Below are 12678 nucleotides of genomic sequence, written 5' to 3'. Positions count from 1 at the left end.
CTCCGTATTCCATACAAAATAGCTAGTTTCTAAAGCTAAATATCGCAACAACCATAGTACTTGAGAGACTAAGTCTATACTATATAAATATTAAGTATATCTTTTATATAAAATATCTCTTTTAGAAGCTTAAAGTCAATACTCTTAATATAATCTAAAAATTATCTTAAAATACATATATTACCAAAAATACATATCTATTTAGGTAATTAAGATATATTAGAGATTATCTCTTGAATAGTATAGATTAGTATGATAATCAGAATCTATAGAACAAATTTTATAAGGTTTCATTAGGAAATGGTTGAGATATAAAAAATGAATTTATATGGAATACAGGGGTGGACCACTCGCCTACATGGACCACTCGCTTACCGATTACGTTAGTTAACTATGGAGGATCACGTGCCCACGAGAATATTTGGGGTTGATTTCCCCCTCAACCCCAACTTGATTCATTCTATACATGCCTCATCATCTATCAAAGATCTTATGCTCTGACCCTGACTTCGATTCCAATCAGCATGGGAAGTACCGACAGATGCTGTGATTATAGTCCCTTTCGGAGATATGATCAAATGTCTCCGGATAAGGATGGGGCGGCAGATAACAGATTGCATGATCGCCCAGGCGCTGTCACAGCATAGCGCTTACTTTACATTTAAACCATCGAATCTGGCCCTCATCAATGCTTGACTCCCCACACTGCTTTTATCCCCGGATGCGACGGTCTAGTATATAATCAGAAACGCGAATAGCACCACCCCGCACGAGAGGGACTATGAAGTGTCTAGCAGCAGTCCTTCTCGGACTACTCACAGGCGTCACGACCGTTCTCTCCAAAACAGTAGAATATGATTTCAATATCACCTGGGTGCTCGCCAACCCGGACGGTGCCAGACTGCGACCAACGATCGGCATCAACCACGAATGGCCGTTACCGCAAATCCAGGTTGATTTAGGTGACACGGTAGTCGTGAACGTGCTCAACTCGTTGGGGAACCAGTCCACGGCTCTGCACTTCCATGGCATTTTCATGGAGGGCACTCCCCACATGGACGGGACTGCGCAGGTCTCGCAATGCGCCATCCGTCCGGGTTCATCCTTCCAATATAAGTTCCAGGTGAGCGCGTTCGGTGGGGTTGGCATGGCTTTTTTGGTCGTCGCAATGGAGATTAAGTAATGTCTCGGCAGGTCAACCAGCCAGGCACATACTGGTATCACTCGCACTCGGGTTCGCAGTACCCAGATGGCCTTCGTGGACTCTTGATTGTTCACGATCCAGCCTCCCCCTACCACAAGGATTATTCCGAGGAGATTGTCTTGTCGATATCGGATTGGTACCATGACCAGATGTCGGAGATGATGCCGCACTATCTCCAACAATCCATGCTCCACGATCCCGCGCCAGACTCGAATCTGATCAACGACACCCAGGACCTCCGGATTCCCGTTCAGCCAAAGACAGACTATCTCGTCCGGATCGCGAATATCGGCGGCTTCATGGGGCAATACGTATCAATCGAAGACCATGAGATGACGATCATCGAGGTGGATGGCGTTTATACGAAGCCTGCACAAGCGCAAACCATCTATGTCGCCGCTGGTCAGCGCTATGGCGTTCTGATTAAAGGCAAAGACAACGCCAGCCGCAACTATGCCATCACGGTGACGATGGACAAGGTACCTTACCTACCACTCGGCTCGCAGACGTGCCATCCATCTACTAATCTACTCTTTGCAAGTCATTGATAATGATGGCCCACGCGCGACCGCAAGTCACAGTCACTGGGTGGCTAGTCTACAACGAAGCCCAGCCACTCGACAAACCCGGCGACATCGACATCTCCGAAGCGATCGACGACATTTCACTTGAGCCCTACGACTCAGAGCCGCTCTTCACCAAGCCCGATCAAAGCATCATCCTGAATATGGGCGTTGCCCGCCTGGAGGATGGAAACAGCCAGTAAGGACCTTACCCCGAGCGCCCTTGGCCATTAGAAAGCAGATTACCAAACCAATCAAAACAGCTGGACCTTCAACAACATCGCCTACACCCCTCCCGAATACCCCACCTTATACAAAGCCATCGAAGCCGGTAGCATATCCACGAACGACGCAATCTACAATCAATCCTCCAACGCTTTCATCCTCGCCGAAAATCAGACCGTGGAGCTGGTGGTCAACAACGGACACATGAGCCGACATCCCTTCCACCTGCACGGCCATAATTTCCAGGTAGTCTACCGCTCCGAGTCCGGGGCGGGCAATTTCGCGGACACACGCGCGACCGAGGGTGAATTCCCCCAGGTCCCCATACGACGCGATACGGCGACCGTGAACCCCGGTGGGAATCTGGTTCTTCGCTTTCGCGCAACGAATCCTGGTTAGTAATGATTCATCTTTTCTAGGCTAGTTTTCTAAACCGGCTAATTTGCGCGTTGGTGCTACGCAGGAGTCTGGATCTTCCATTGCCACATGGAGTGGCACGCGTACTCAGGCCTTGTCATCACCCTCGTGGAAGCACCGCTCGCGCTACAGGAGCGACTGCAGATTTCCGCTCTGCCCAAGGATCATCTGGAGGCATGTCCACGACAAAATTTACCGACGGAACTCGCGGTTGAGAACGATGCAGTGGTGGGCTCGGAAGAAGCTGCAGTCGAGGCCGACGCTGCCACTCCGGACAAAGCCGATCACCAGGAGGGCTCCGGCCATGAACGCAACTGGAACAGGTAAGTAATTTTGTCTTTGACCGGGTAGTAGTGGCTTGTGCAGCTTGGAAGAGACATCGCCTGACTATCCTACCGTATAAACAGGGCAGGCAGCTATCTGGGTTTCCTCATTGTGATGGTGATTGCCACGGGCGTCGTTGCCTGGCGCGAGGTGCGGCGCTGTGCTTGCTCGAGGAAAAGTACAAAATATGCGCCGCTAGGTTGGAGGACAGCAGGCACGGAAATTATTTCCGCGTGAGGATTCTTATTTGTAGGTTTTTGTGTACAAGGAGGAATGATCAGCGATTGTATATTGTTGTGCCTGAACTCATTCAGCTGTATTGACTGTTTTGTATAAAGATAAACATCCATGACATTCCGGGGGGTATTGTTGGATTTGTTTCTTTAGTCCTTGTGTAGGTTGTAAGTACGTGAAAAGCCACAAATGCATGTGCGTTAGCCACGATTAACCATTCATTTCATCAGGAGAGTAGAATGCATCTGGGGAAGGCCAAGAATCGATGACGAAAGAGCTCCGAGCGGGAGAATCCCAGTGCTGTGAACAAATCAACCTCTACGAAGTAGTCGATAAGCGAGTGGCGCAGGCGGGATCGGGATTTCTCCCCGGTTGTTCGATCGCGCCCCATTTCAGGTTTTGTCGGCCTTGGCCCAAACCTTGGACTCATTTCCGGGTCTATGCTCTCATCTGAGTATGTGGCACTTTTATTTGAATCATTGTCTCATAGTCATATAGAAAACAGGCGATGTGGGAGTTTGGGGGGTGGGGTGGTTGAAAGGGAAGCTGAGGTCGGTTGAATGGCTTCTCGGGCTCGCCGCCACCTCCACGTCCCTTGTGCCTTCATCCATCAATGATCCCCCGCAGGGATACTAAAATGCACGGGAATGGACCATGTGGATCGGTCACCCAATTGCCGACCGACTTGACCCAGACAATGGCAGACGATTCTAGCCCGTCATTTGCACGTGTCGCCCAGCCAAGACGCATCAGAGCAGATTCCAAGAAATCGTCTCTAAGCGAGATTTCTAGGCGCGCATTGGCATGGGCGTCTCTGCTGGAGGCTATATATATCCACCTCGACAATTACATGGGAACACGTCGGCCTGCAAGAGAAGAGATTCTCTTGGCATTCCATGGGCTAAACTACATAAAAAAAGCTGCATCATCCGCGAGCATGAATAGTGAATAGGAGCTGGCACACTTTACCTCTCCGCTTGTTCCCAATGGCTCACCCTCACATCGCAGGTACTGTACTTGACCAGCTCCCCAAGAAACGCGTCCAGACAGCTGAACTCAAACTAACCCGTCTGAATAGAACGGTCCTTCGGGTACGTGGACCCCAACTTCCCCAACCCGGGGGGCAAGAACGACACCTCGATCATCATCTACGGGTACACACCGTCGATCGCGCTGGCAGCGTTCGCAGCCAGCTGGTTCTTCGTGCACCTGGTCTGGCACACGGCGCAGACGTGGCGGCTGCGCAGCTGGTGGTGGGCGACGTTCTCGGTGGGGCTGGTGTTCGAGATCATCGGCTACATCGCGCGCAGCCTGTCGGCGAAGAAAGACCCATACCATCTGATCTACTTCGTGCTCAACTACTTCTTCATCGTTACGGCGCCCGTGTTCCTGGCCGCGGGCATCTACACGATCCTGTCGGCCCTGATCCCCGTGCTGGGCCGCCAGCACGCCCTCTGCCCGCCCAGCCTCATCCTGTTCTTCTTCATCACCTCCGACGTCATCTCCACCGTCGTCCAGATCGCCGGCGCCGTGCTGGTCGGCGTCCGCGAGTCGCGCCAGCAGGACCCCTCCGTCGCCAACAACATCCTGCTCGGCGGCCTCGCCTACCAGGTCTTCGCCATGACCATCTTCATCGTGCTCGCCGCCGTGTTTTTGGTTCGCGCCCGCGTCGCCATGCGCGACGGCGGGTACACCCGCTTCTGTCTGGTTTTTGCACTGGCCACGCTTATGGTCTACCTGCGGACTATCTTTCGGCTGGCGGAGACGGCGGAAGGGCTTCTGTCGAACCTCGCGACGCATGAGGTGTATTTTGCGTGTCTGGAGTTCGCGCCCATCGCACTGGTCGCGCTGCTCTTTGCCGTCTGGCATCCCGGCCGCTGTATTGGGTCGAAGGTGCGCGGGCCCAAGAGGTTGGCTTCGCATCCGGTTTGACCGGCTAGGGCTCTTAGTTCTGAAATTGTAAATTCTGGGAAGCAATAATGATTATCCAGTTTCCCCAACGGACAGTACACATATTCCATACTGGACTAGAAGCACAACCATAAACAAAGACAACGTATGCCTAGCTTGAAACAGTCGAGAGCCCCTTAATCCCGCCCAAGCACCAGGGTCTGACCAATCACACCATGATTCCGCAGCTAACACTCCCTAGCTCTCACAAGCCCTATCCTCGACGCGCACTCCAAAAAACAAACTCCTCATTCTCCTCGGCAAAAAAACCTGAGAAGTAGTCATTATATAACAGCTCATCCTTCGATTTATGCCTAGTTTCGAGCTGCCGGAACGCGCGAAAGAACCTGCCCAGGACGATGTACAACTCGCTATACGCAAGCCTAGGACCGCTTGTTAGTCACCCAAGCGCCAGTATAACCAGAACCTCTACATACGGCATCCCAATACACTGTGTCGAGCCCTTCCCAAACGAGAACAGATACCTGTCTCGCAACCGGGATTCTTCCGGGTCGAGCCAGCGATCAGGGCTGAATTCTTCGGGGTCGGGGAAGATATTTTCGTTGCGGTTCACCGTCCAGGGACTCATGCTCACGACAGTCTGCCTTGAACGTCAGTACATATATACCTGCTGTTCTGGAGGTCAGGCAGGGGGAGGGGGCAGCATAAATCTCACCCCTTCGGGTACGCGATAGCCACCGAACGTGGCTCCTCCGCGGGGCACGACGCGAGGAAGTCGACCAGGGACGCCGGATGATAGCCTACGGCTTGTCAGCGCATACTCGGGTGTTACAGTTCCGAGAGAAGAGGGTTACCGCAGCGCCTCTTTAATGACACCAGTCTACGAACCCGTCAGCGCATGCACCGCGAAACACACTCGCCAAGCACGACTCACAAGATACGGCAGCGCCTTGAGAGCCTGGTAAGACAGCGTCCCCTCAGAATCACCAGGGAACGCCTCCTCCAACTCCTCAACCAACCTCCCGTAGACCCGCGCATTCCTCACAGTGTGATACACGGCCACAGTGAGGGCATTAGCGGTGGTATCGGCGGCGGCGGCCAGAAGCACATAGGCCTCATCCTCGAGCTCCAGCAAGCTCGGCACAGGGGCGGGGTTCTTGGATGTGTCCGCCCGCAACAGATGATGGAAGATGGTCGTGCTGCGCCCGGACCCTTCCTCCCCGTCTACCTTCTCCTTCACCCGCAGAATCTGCTGCCGGCATTCCTATATCTCCACAGATCAGCTACGCAATCCAACCCCGAGAACAATACTGCCATGGGTTTCAGTGTATAGTAGCGAGTAATTTACCCTTCGATGAACGATCATCCTCGCGAGAGAGGTACTAAGGCCCCACGCAATCCAGAGCGGAAGCGCCGTGGCGACGCCCCGTAGGAACGGGAACTGGTTGAACACCCACACGCCCGGGCCCAGCGAGGCGATCATCGCGAAAAAGTCTCTACCCAGATCGCGCCGGGCCAAGAAGCCGTAGCTCTGGTCGAAGGCGTAGTCGGTTACGACGTCGAGTGCCAGGGCGCGGAAGAGGCCGTGCAGCTCGACCGCGCCGGTGGTCGTCAGGGATACGTTCGTGCGAGTGAGGATCTGGGTGACTTTTGCCTGGATGCGGGGCTCGAGCTCGGCGACGCGGCGAGCGGAGAAGAATGGGTTCAGGGTGGCGCGTTTGGCGCGGTGCTGGGCTGGGTCGCAGGTCGTGAAGGTCGCGTGGCTGGTGCCGAAGCTGCTGTAGAAGGACGAGTCTTTCCCGTAGCTGCTGGCGGACGAGGCGAAGGAGTAGATTGTGTCGATGTGCTCGGGGTCCGAGAGGTGGACTTCTTGAGGCGTGATGCGTACAACCGGGCCTGGAGGGTGCGTGAGTGAGTGGGCTTGCCAAGGATGACGGCGAGAACCTTTACTCACCGTATTTGATATGCAAGTCTTGGATGTGCAGGTAGAACCGACTGCCGCGCATATTATGCCAGAACGAATAGAAGTGGAACATGCGTCCTAGAAGGGGCCCGGGGATATCTGCTAAGGGGTGGAAATAAACTCGATAGATGAGGGCCGACAGACCCCAGACTGCCAGGAGAGGCAGGCATACATTTGGGATGAAGCATACTAAATCAAGCAGCATTTTAACGATTATCTTGGTTATTCGGCGGTTTACCAAGCGCAGCAATTAGCTCAGGCAGAATAGATAACTATTTTTGAGAGCTCCAGAGGCGATCCTATTAGCACCGATCAGAACATGAAGCTTCTTTCTGCTCTACTAGTTTGTATCTCATTCCGTTTTACATGTATCTCTTATGGGAGCCGGATGGCTCGCAATGAGAAGGTTGTCTCGAGTCGTCATAGACATCGGCCGCAGAAACCTGATGCAACCCTACCACATTAAGCCAACCCACCTACTGCCAAGGCCCTATCAACCATGATTTCTTCTAATTTATCTATCAAAAGAGGATCACCAACTCTGAAATTGCAGAATGAAGATTGGAGTAACCCTATGGATGCTACCAGGGCTAGGTAGTCGTTGACCGACACGTAGACCCATAAATCGTCTATTCAAGCCATACACTCGCCAGACCAAGTCACACACCATACCTTATAGTCTTTGTGCAGCATTGACACATTGTGAAAGAATACTGTGTCTTCCTGTCCGAGAGAACCCGTGGCTGAGCCCTCTGAAATTGGTTGTCCGGTATATCTTTCATGCGACGGGTCGTGAGCTGCCGTGAAGCTGAACGCTGAGAATACTTATTCCAGAAGATAATAAGGCGTTGACCAATGATTATGCTTGGGTGTGTCGAGATAATGATGAGAAAGGAATCGTGCAGGTGAGGGCTTATGTAGACACGTGAGTTTCTAATCTTTTTTTGTGACGTATCTCGTGCTAAGCAGTCTGTCTTCGGGTAGGGAGTTTGTTGCGCGACCGCGCTCTGATTAGCTTAACTACCCTTGCAGGAACAAATCCCTGATACGCCGTTAATCACGATTATGAAAATATGTTCCAGTATGTCTAGCTCTCGGTATGACCTTATTAGCTTTTGAGAATCGCCATCACAGAAGCACCAGTACTAGATGTCAAGTTCCAAGCTCGAGATTTACCCTACGAATTGCGTGCTGTACCATATCCAAGGACTAAAACAGAAGGTTCTAACTAGATCTCTGTTGAATGGTAGCCCTGGAAACCAACAAACCCCACCCTACCAATCTCCTTACCCCAGTTCGTATAACTCTTCAAGGAAATGTCAACCGTCCGCCAAGACTAGTAAGCAGCGAACGGAGGATAGTGGATATACATTTCCGCACGCGATGACGAATGGTTTATAGGGCCGGTCTCTCGTCGTGAAGTCCAGGGCTGCGGACCACTTGAGCAAAGTCCCGGACCCGGGGATCCAATACGGTACGAAGATATCTTCTTCTTGACAGTCTCAACCGTGGTACTGAAGACCAATAGGAGAGTTTACCCTGTCAACACGAGTGCAAGGATTCTATTTTTGAGTTCCTGATCTACGGCTCTAGGGCGGGTGTGTTTTGGGTGGTTGGGGGGGGGGGGGGGGGGGGGGGGGGGGGGGTTCAATATCTTTCCACAATATGGGGTATTGCCACAGGGCTGGATACGGGGTTTATTGGCGCGGATATAGGTCCATAGAATTCTCTACAACAGGGGATAGATTATTGATGGGTCTCACCTGTCCAGAATTATTACTGTGAAGTTTCTGGTCTCTGGTGACTAAAGCTTGATATAAAGAGGTTCGTCAATGGTAGACATGAACTTACTGTTCTGAACAAGCTCGACTCCGCTACAGACATGCTTGGTTAGTGCTTCTGTGCTTAGAGGCCTACACAGGCCCTAAGCTCAGTTCCGGCGAAGTTACTATAGCCAATGCTTTATCTGTTCTAGTGACCCATACGAAGGCCAAACCTATTCCCGCTGTGACTAGTGGTTACGCCAAGCTGCCACAAATATCTTGACAGTCTTCTTCAGGATGTGTTATCGGAGGTCAGACCAACACAGACCCGTGAAACACATCATTTTCAAGCCTCAACCTAGACATTGTTCTGCGTTCTTTCTTCGCCAGCAAAGTCATATGGGGCTTAGAGCTCTAACTCGAGGCCGAGTGGCTAGAAAGGTATTCATCGGCTGGAAACATCATGAGGCCTTGTTTCTAATTCTGGAGACATATATTTGAGCCACCCTGAAAATGGCTCAGACCAAAATTCAGATATACCCACCTCTTCAAAACCAGACTTGACTCTGGCAGCATACTATGAACAGTCCGTGAACACAAGCTTAATTCTCATACGGGAAGAATTGACCATGGTAAGCTTGACCTCCAGGTAATTTGAAACTGCAGTCGATGATCCTAGGACTTCCCTGAAAAAGTGCTTCCCATTCGCCTCCGTAAGCTATATAAACCAGCCCTGACTCGACTGTCAGGCTGCTCTACCTTGCCAACAATTCCAAAAATACACTGCCTGAGATCACTTATACAGTTGCAAAGTTCTCCGCAAAAACAAACATGAAGACTTATCTTTTCGTCCTCACCGCGCTTCTTCCTCTGGCTACCAAGCTTGCCATCGCAGGCCCGGTTCCCGTTGACTCGCTCGACGCCAGGGCTGACGATGATGACGCCGAGCGGCTGGCCGCTCGCCAGACCGTTCCTCCTCTAAGGACTGGACCCGTTGTGGCCGTCGACCCCCCTCACATGACGACCCGCGTTCATCCTCGCCCAACCGACGCCCCAGTCACCACCACTGCGAAGACCACCACCGAACCGACAGGCAGGCCTCCCAAGTCGTCGAAGACATCGTCGGGAAAGAACACCAAGGAAACCGATAAGCCTCCCCCGGCGGGTGGCAGCAGCAGCAGCAGCAGCAGCACTACTAACAACAACAATAACACCAACCAGATCAATAATATCATCAATGCCATCACAGGCGGAGCCGGTGGCTCTGCTGCTGCCGCTGCCGCTCCTGGCGGTGGTGATGGTGATAGTGACGGAGACAAAGGAGGAGATGGAAGGAATAATAGAGGTGGCCATCGCTGCCGTGTAGATCGAGGCTTCGATTATTACAAATTCCCTTGTCAATCCAGTTTCACTGTTGGCAGAGCCACCCGTGGATCTACCGTGATCTCTCTGTCGCTATCGGTATGATTCGTCCCTCTTGCTAAATTTTGTCAAAAACTATGGTATACTGACACTGTGTGACAGCGGAGGGCACGCTACTACAAAGGAATGGGCGAGAGACGACGATCTTCCTCGCCGTTGCCGTGAGTTTTTCCGTGCTTCATTCGAAAGGCTTTGATTTGGGCTGACTTTGGATATATAGGCGGCTCTGTCAGGCAGTGCTTCTAAATTAATCACTTACATGAACCAACTGAATCGGGGCACCCAGCGCTTGTTGCACGAAGATGAAAGGGTGATATTGTTGGGAGTTCCTTGGAGGAAAAGGGGTTCTTGCGGAAGGAATTTGTGAACTTTGTTGCATTGTGCTTTGTGATCTCTATATAATATCGATAGGATTCCGTAACAGAATGTCTCGCTCTGCCCTATTAGTTTTCATTGAGATTGGTATAAGCCCCTCGATTCTCATTCACTGAATGCCTTAGTTCCTGATGGCGTTATATTTTTGAACCTATGCGACCAACACTTGCCAGTGAAATTGTAGCTGATGCCAGTCGACATGGCTTCTGACGGATGGAAGGCCCACTGTAAGCTCTTCTGCTCTTTGCCAGCTGAAGAATAGCTCGTTCCTCTTTAAAACCTCAATTAAATCGAGCTGGTGTTTTGGCCTGTGTCTAATGAAGTACTGTGCTCCATGTGCTCCATGTATATCGAGATAGTACCAATTCGGTAACATATCATCATGCTTGTGTCAACACCTTTTCCACATTGAGTTGTAGCGTTGTGTTGCACATATGCATGACAGATTTATCAAGAGGCGTGACCGTCAGTATCTTCTGGATAGACTATATCCACATAGCTTCCGCTCCTATCATGTTTCTGTGTGCACTGCAACAGGCTACCGGTAGTTAGGCTGCCCACTGTTCAGAAACATGGGTTAAAGAAGGTAGAGCTCATGAGATAATTCAACCTATTATCTTTCAGGACAGCAAGCAATCCAACAATAATTTATAGGGTTGAACTTGGTAAGGGCCAATAGTATGTCTACTGCACGGAACCAGACAACAGATCCAGAGTTCAGCACAGCGTAGCATTTCTGAACTTAAGTATCTTGTTCCGATGTCACCAAATCCGCAAAGACAATGAATCGCCAGCTCATTATACTGCAACGTTCTAATGTTACCATTCTGCGTCGATGCGACCATGTTTGTAGTCTGGGTCCACTGTTCGCGAGATAAATCGAGCCTCATATTTCACCGCCGCAATGCCAGATTCATGGACCACACCCGCGAGAAAGTCCAAATCACAGTTCCTATCATTTCAACCATGTCCGCTACCAAACCACTTCCTCGAAAGATCAAGGTCAAATGGCCCCAACTTGATATCACGGTCACGGCCGTGATGAACGACGAGGCCAACGCACATCTCATAGACATCCTATACGAGCGCCTGCCTTACCGCTCACTCCAGAACCACGCCCTCGTGTCGGGGGATCATCTTTACCATCTGGTGCCAGCTGAGAAGTTGATAGTAGGCACCGCAGACCCTTCTAAATTCCCCTAATCCCACAACAAGACATGGATGGAGCTGGCAAGCTAATGATAAAGCCAGTATACGAAAGGGAACTACATCGTGCCCAACCGAGTGATGGAGCCAGACGGAACCGTCTTTCTCTCCGGCTTGCAGCATCTCGCCATCAAATACGGGCCACTGACCGAATACCTCCCGGCCGCCCCATGTGGGAAGATCGTCGCGGAAGATATGGCCCAGCTCGTCCGAGCGGGAACGGCCATCTGGAACGCCTGCAACTCGTCCAAGCAGGTGATTGAGGTTGTTGTGTGGGACGCCACGAAGCCCGAACCCACCGAGCAGCTCTTTCTCCCGCTCGAGCGAATGGGTACTACCAAGGAGGTGATGCGTTTAGTCGAGGCCATCCATGCGGAGGTAGGAGCGAAATCCAACCATCCCCACAACTTATTAAAAGAAAAACAAAACTAAGTTGACTTCCCCAAAAGACCGAAAAATCATGGTCGGCGGTCTCCTACGACCTCCAGCTGGTGCACACAGGCTGCGCGCTCTCCGGCGCCGGATCGAAGAATTCCTACTTCGCCACCATGGTATTCATCAACGGGGAGATCCGACCGCTCGGGTACAATATCCTGAACAATATCCTGAAAATCGCGGAGACGGACCCCGAGTTCAAGCTGCGCCACCTGGTCCAACTCTTCCGCGTGTTTGCGTCCATCCCGTCGGAGTTCGTGGGCTATGCAGGGGCGACGTTCCTCTACCAGACCTTCCGGCAGATCGACCGTGTCATCGACGGAGTGATTCTATCCCATGAGAACGAACAACAAGGCCGGGCGGATTTCTTGGCTCTGGTCAGTGCTTTCGCGAAGTATGTGAATCTGTTGAATGCACAGAACTTGCATGTGTTTCCCTGGCGGCATGGGGCGGAGTATCTGCTGCTGCGGAATTAGATTCTGAGGATGATGCGCGGTCGCTCAAGGAAGTTAAGAGGGTATATTGAACAGGGGAGCTAAGTGGTGTGGTAGGTTAGCTTTGATCGACCTTTTGTAAGATGATTTTGGAGATCCGGGATCTTACCTTCAACATCAATCGCTTTGGTAGCCAACTGTA

At 51.6% G+C, this 12678-nt stretch overlaps 5 protein-coding genes across 5 annotated transcripts; 4 read left to right on the top strand and 1 right to left on the bottom strand.

Annotated features, from left to right (window-relative positions):
* Nucleotides 1-781: 781 nt before the first annotated feature.
* On the top strand, nt 782-2736 carry BO97DRAFT_342725 (uncharacterized protein; the record flags this gene model as incomplete). Its single annotated transcript, XM_025691683.1, has 5 exons — nt 782-1123; nt 1195-1683; nt 1746-1966; nt 2031-2386; nt 2456-2736. 5 exons carry the CDS (start codon nt 782-784, stop codon nt 2734-2736), a joined length of 1689 nt encoding a protein of 562 aa, XP_025552701.1.
* Nucleotides 2737-3953: 1217 nt separating this feature from the next.
* Nucleotides 3954-4899, top strand: BO97DRAFT_433794 (RTA1 domain-containing protein; the record flags this gene model as incomplete). Its single annotated transcript, XM_025697626.1, has 2 exons — nt 3954-3975; nt 4046-4899. The coding sequence occupies 2 exons, from the start codon at nt 3954-3956 to the stop codon at nt 4897-4899; spliced, it is 876 nt and encodes a 291-aa protein (XP_025552700.1).
* Nucleotides 4900-5131: 232 nt separating this feature from the next.
* BO97DRAFT_450328 (cytochrome P450) lies at nt 5132-7046 on the bottom strand (the record flags this gene model as incomplete). Its single annotated transcript, XM_025698917.1, has 7 exons — nt 5132-5300; nt 5355-5518; nt 5594-5678; nt 5733-5758; nt 5813-6142; nt 6227-6774; nt 6833-7046. The coding sequence occupies 7 exons, from the start codon at nt 7044-7046 to the stop codon at nt 5132-5134; spliced, it is 1536 nt and encodes a 511-aa protein (XP_025552699.1).
* Nucleotides 7047-9435: 2389 nt separating this feature from the next.
* BO97DRAFT_423745 (uncharacterized protein) lies at nt 9436-10191 on the top strand (the record flags this gene model as incomplete). The annotated part of the gene is made up of 2 exons (XM_025696915.1): nt 9436-10065; nt 10129-10191. 2 exons carry the CDS (start codon nt 9436-9438, stop codon nt 10189-10191), a joined length of 693 nt encoding a protein of 230 aa, XP_025552698.1.
* A 1176-nt stretch (nt 10192-11367) lies between these two features.
* On the top strand, nt 11368-12518 carry BO97DRAFT_388773 (cucumopine synthase; the record flags this gene model as incomplete). Its single annotated transcript, XM_025693673.1, has 3 exons — nt 11368-11571; nt 11653-11985; nt 12057-12518. The coding sequence occupies 3 exons, from the start codon at nt 11368-11370 to the stop codon at nt 12516-12518; spliced, it is 999 nt and encodes a 332-aa protein (XP_025552697.1).
* Between the last annotated feature and the right edge of the window lie 160 nt (nt 12519-12678).

Source organism: Aspergillus homomorphus (assembly GCF_003184865.1).
Source record: "Aspergillus homomorphus CBS 101889 unplaced genomic scaffold BO97scaffold_13, whole genome shotgun sequence".
Taxonomy (NCBI): domain Eukaryota; kingdom Fungi; phylum Ascomycota; class Eurotiomycetes; order Eurotiales; family Aspergillaceae; genus Aspergillus; species Aspergillus homomorphus.
The sequence above is the reverse complement of the archived record's forward strand: the minus strand, read 5'-3'. Positions and strand labels throughout refer to the sequence as shown.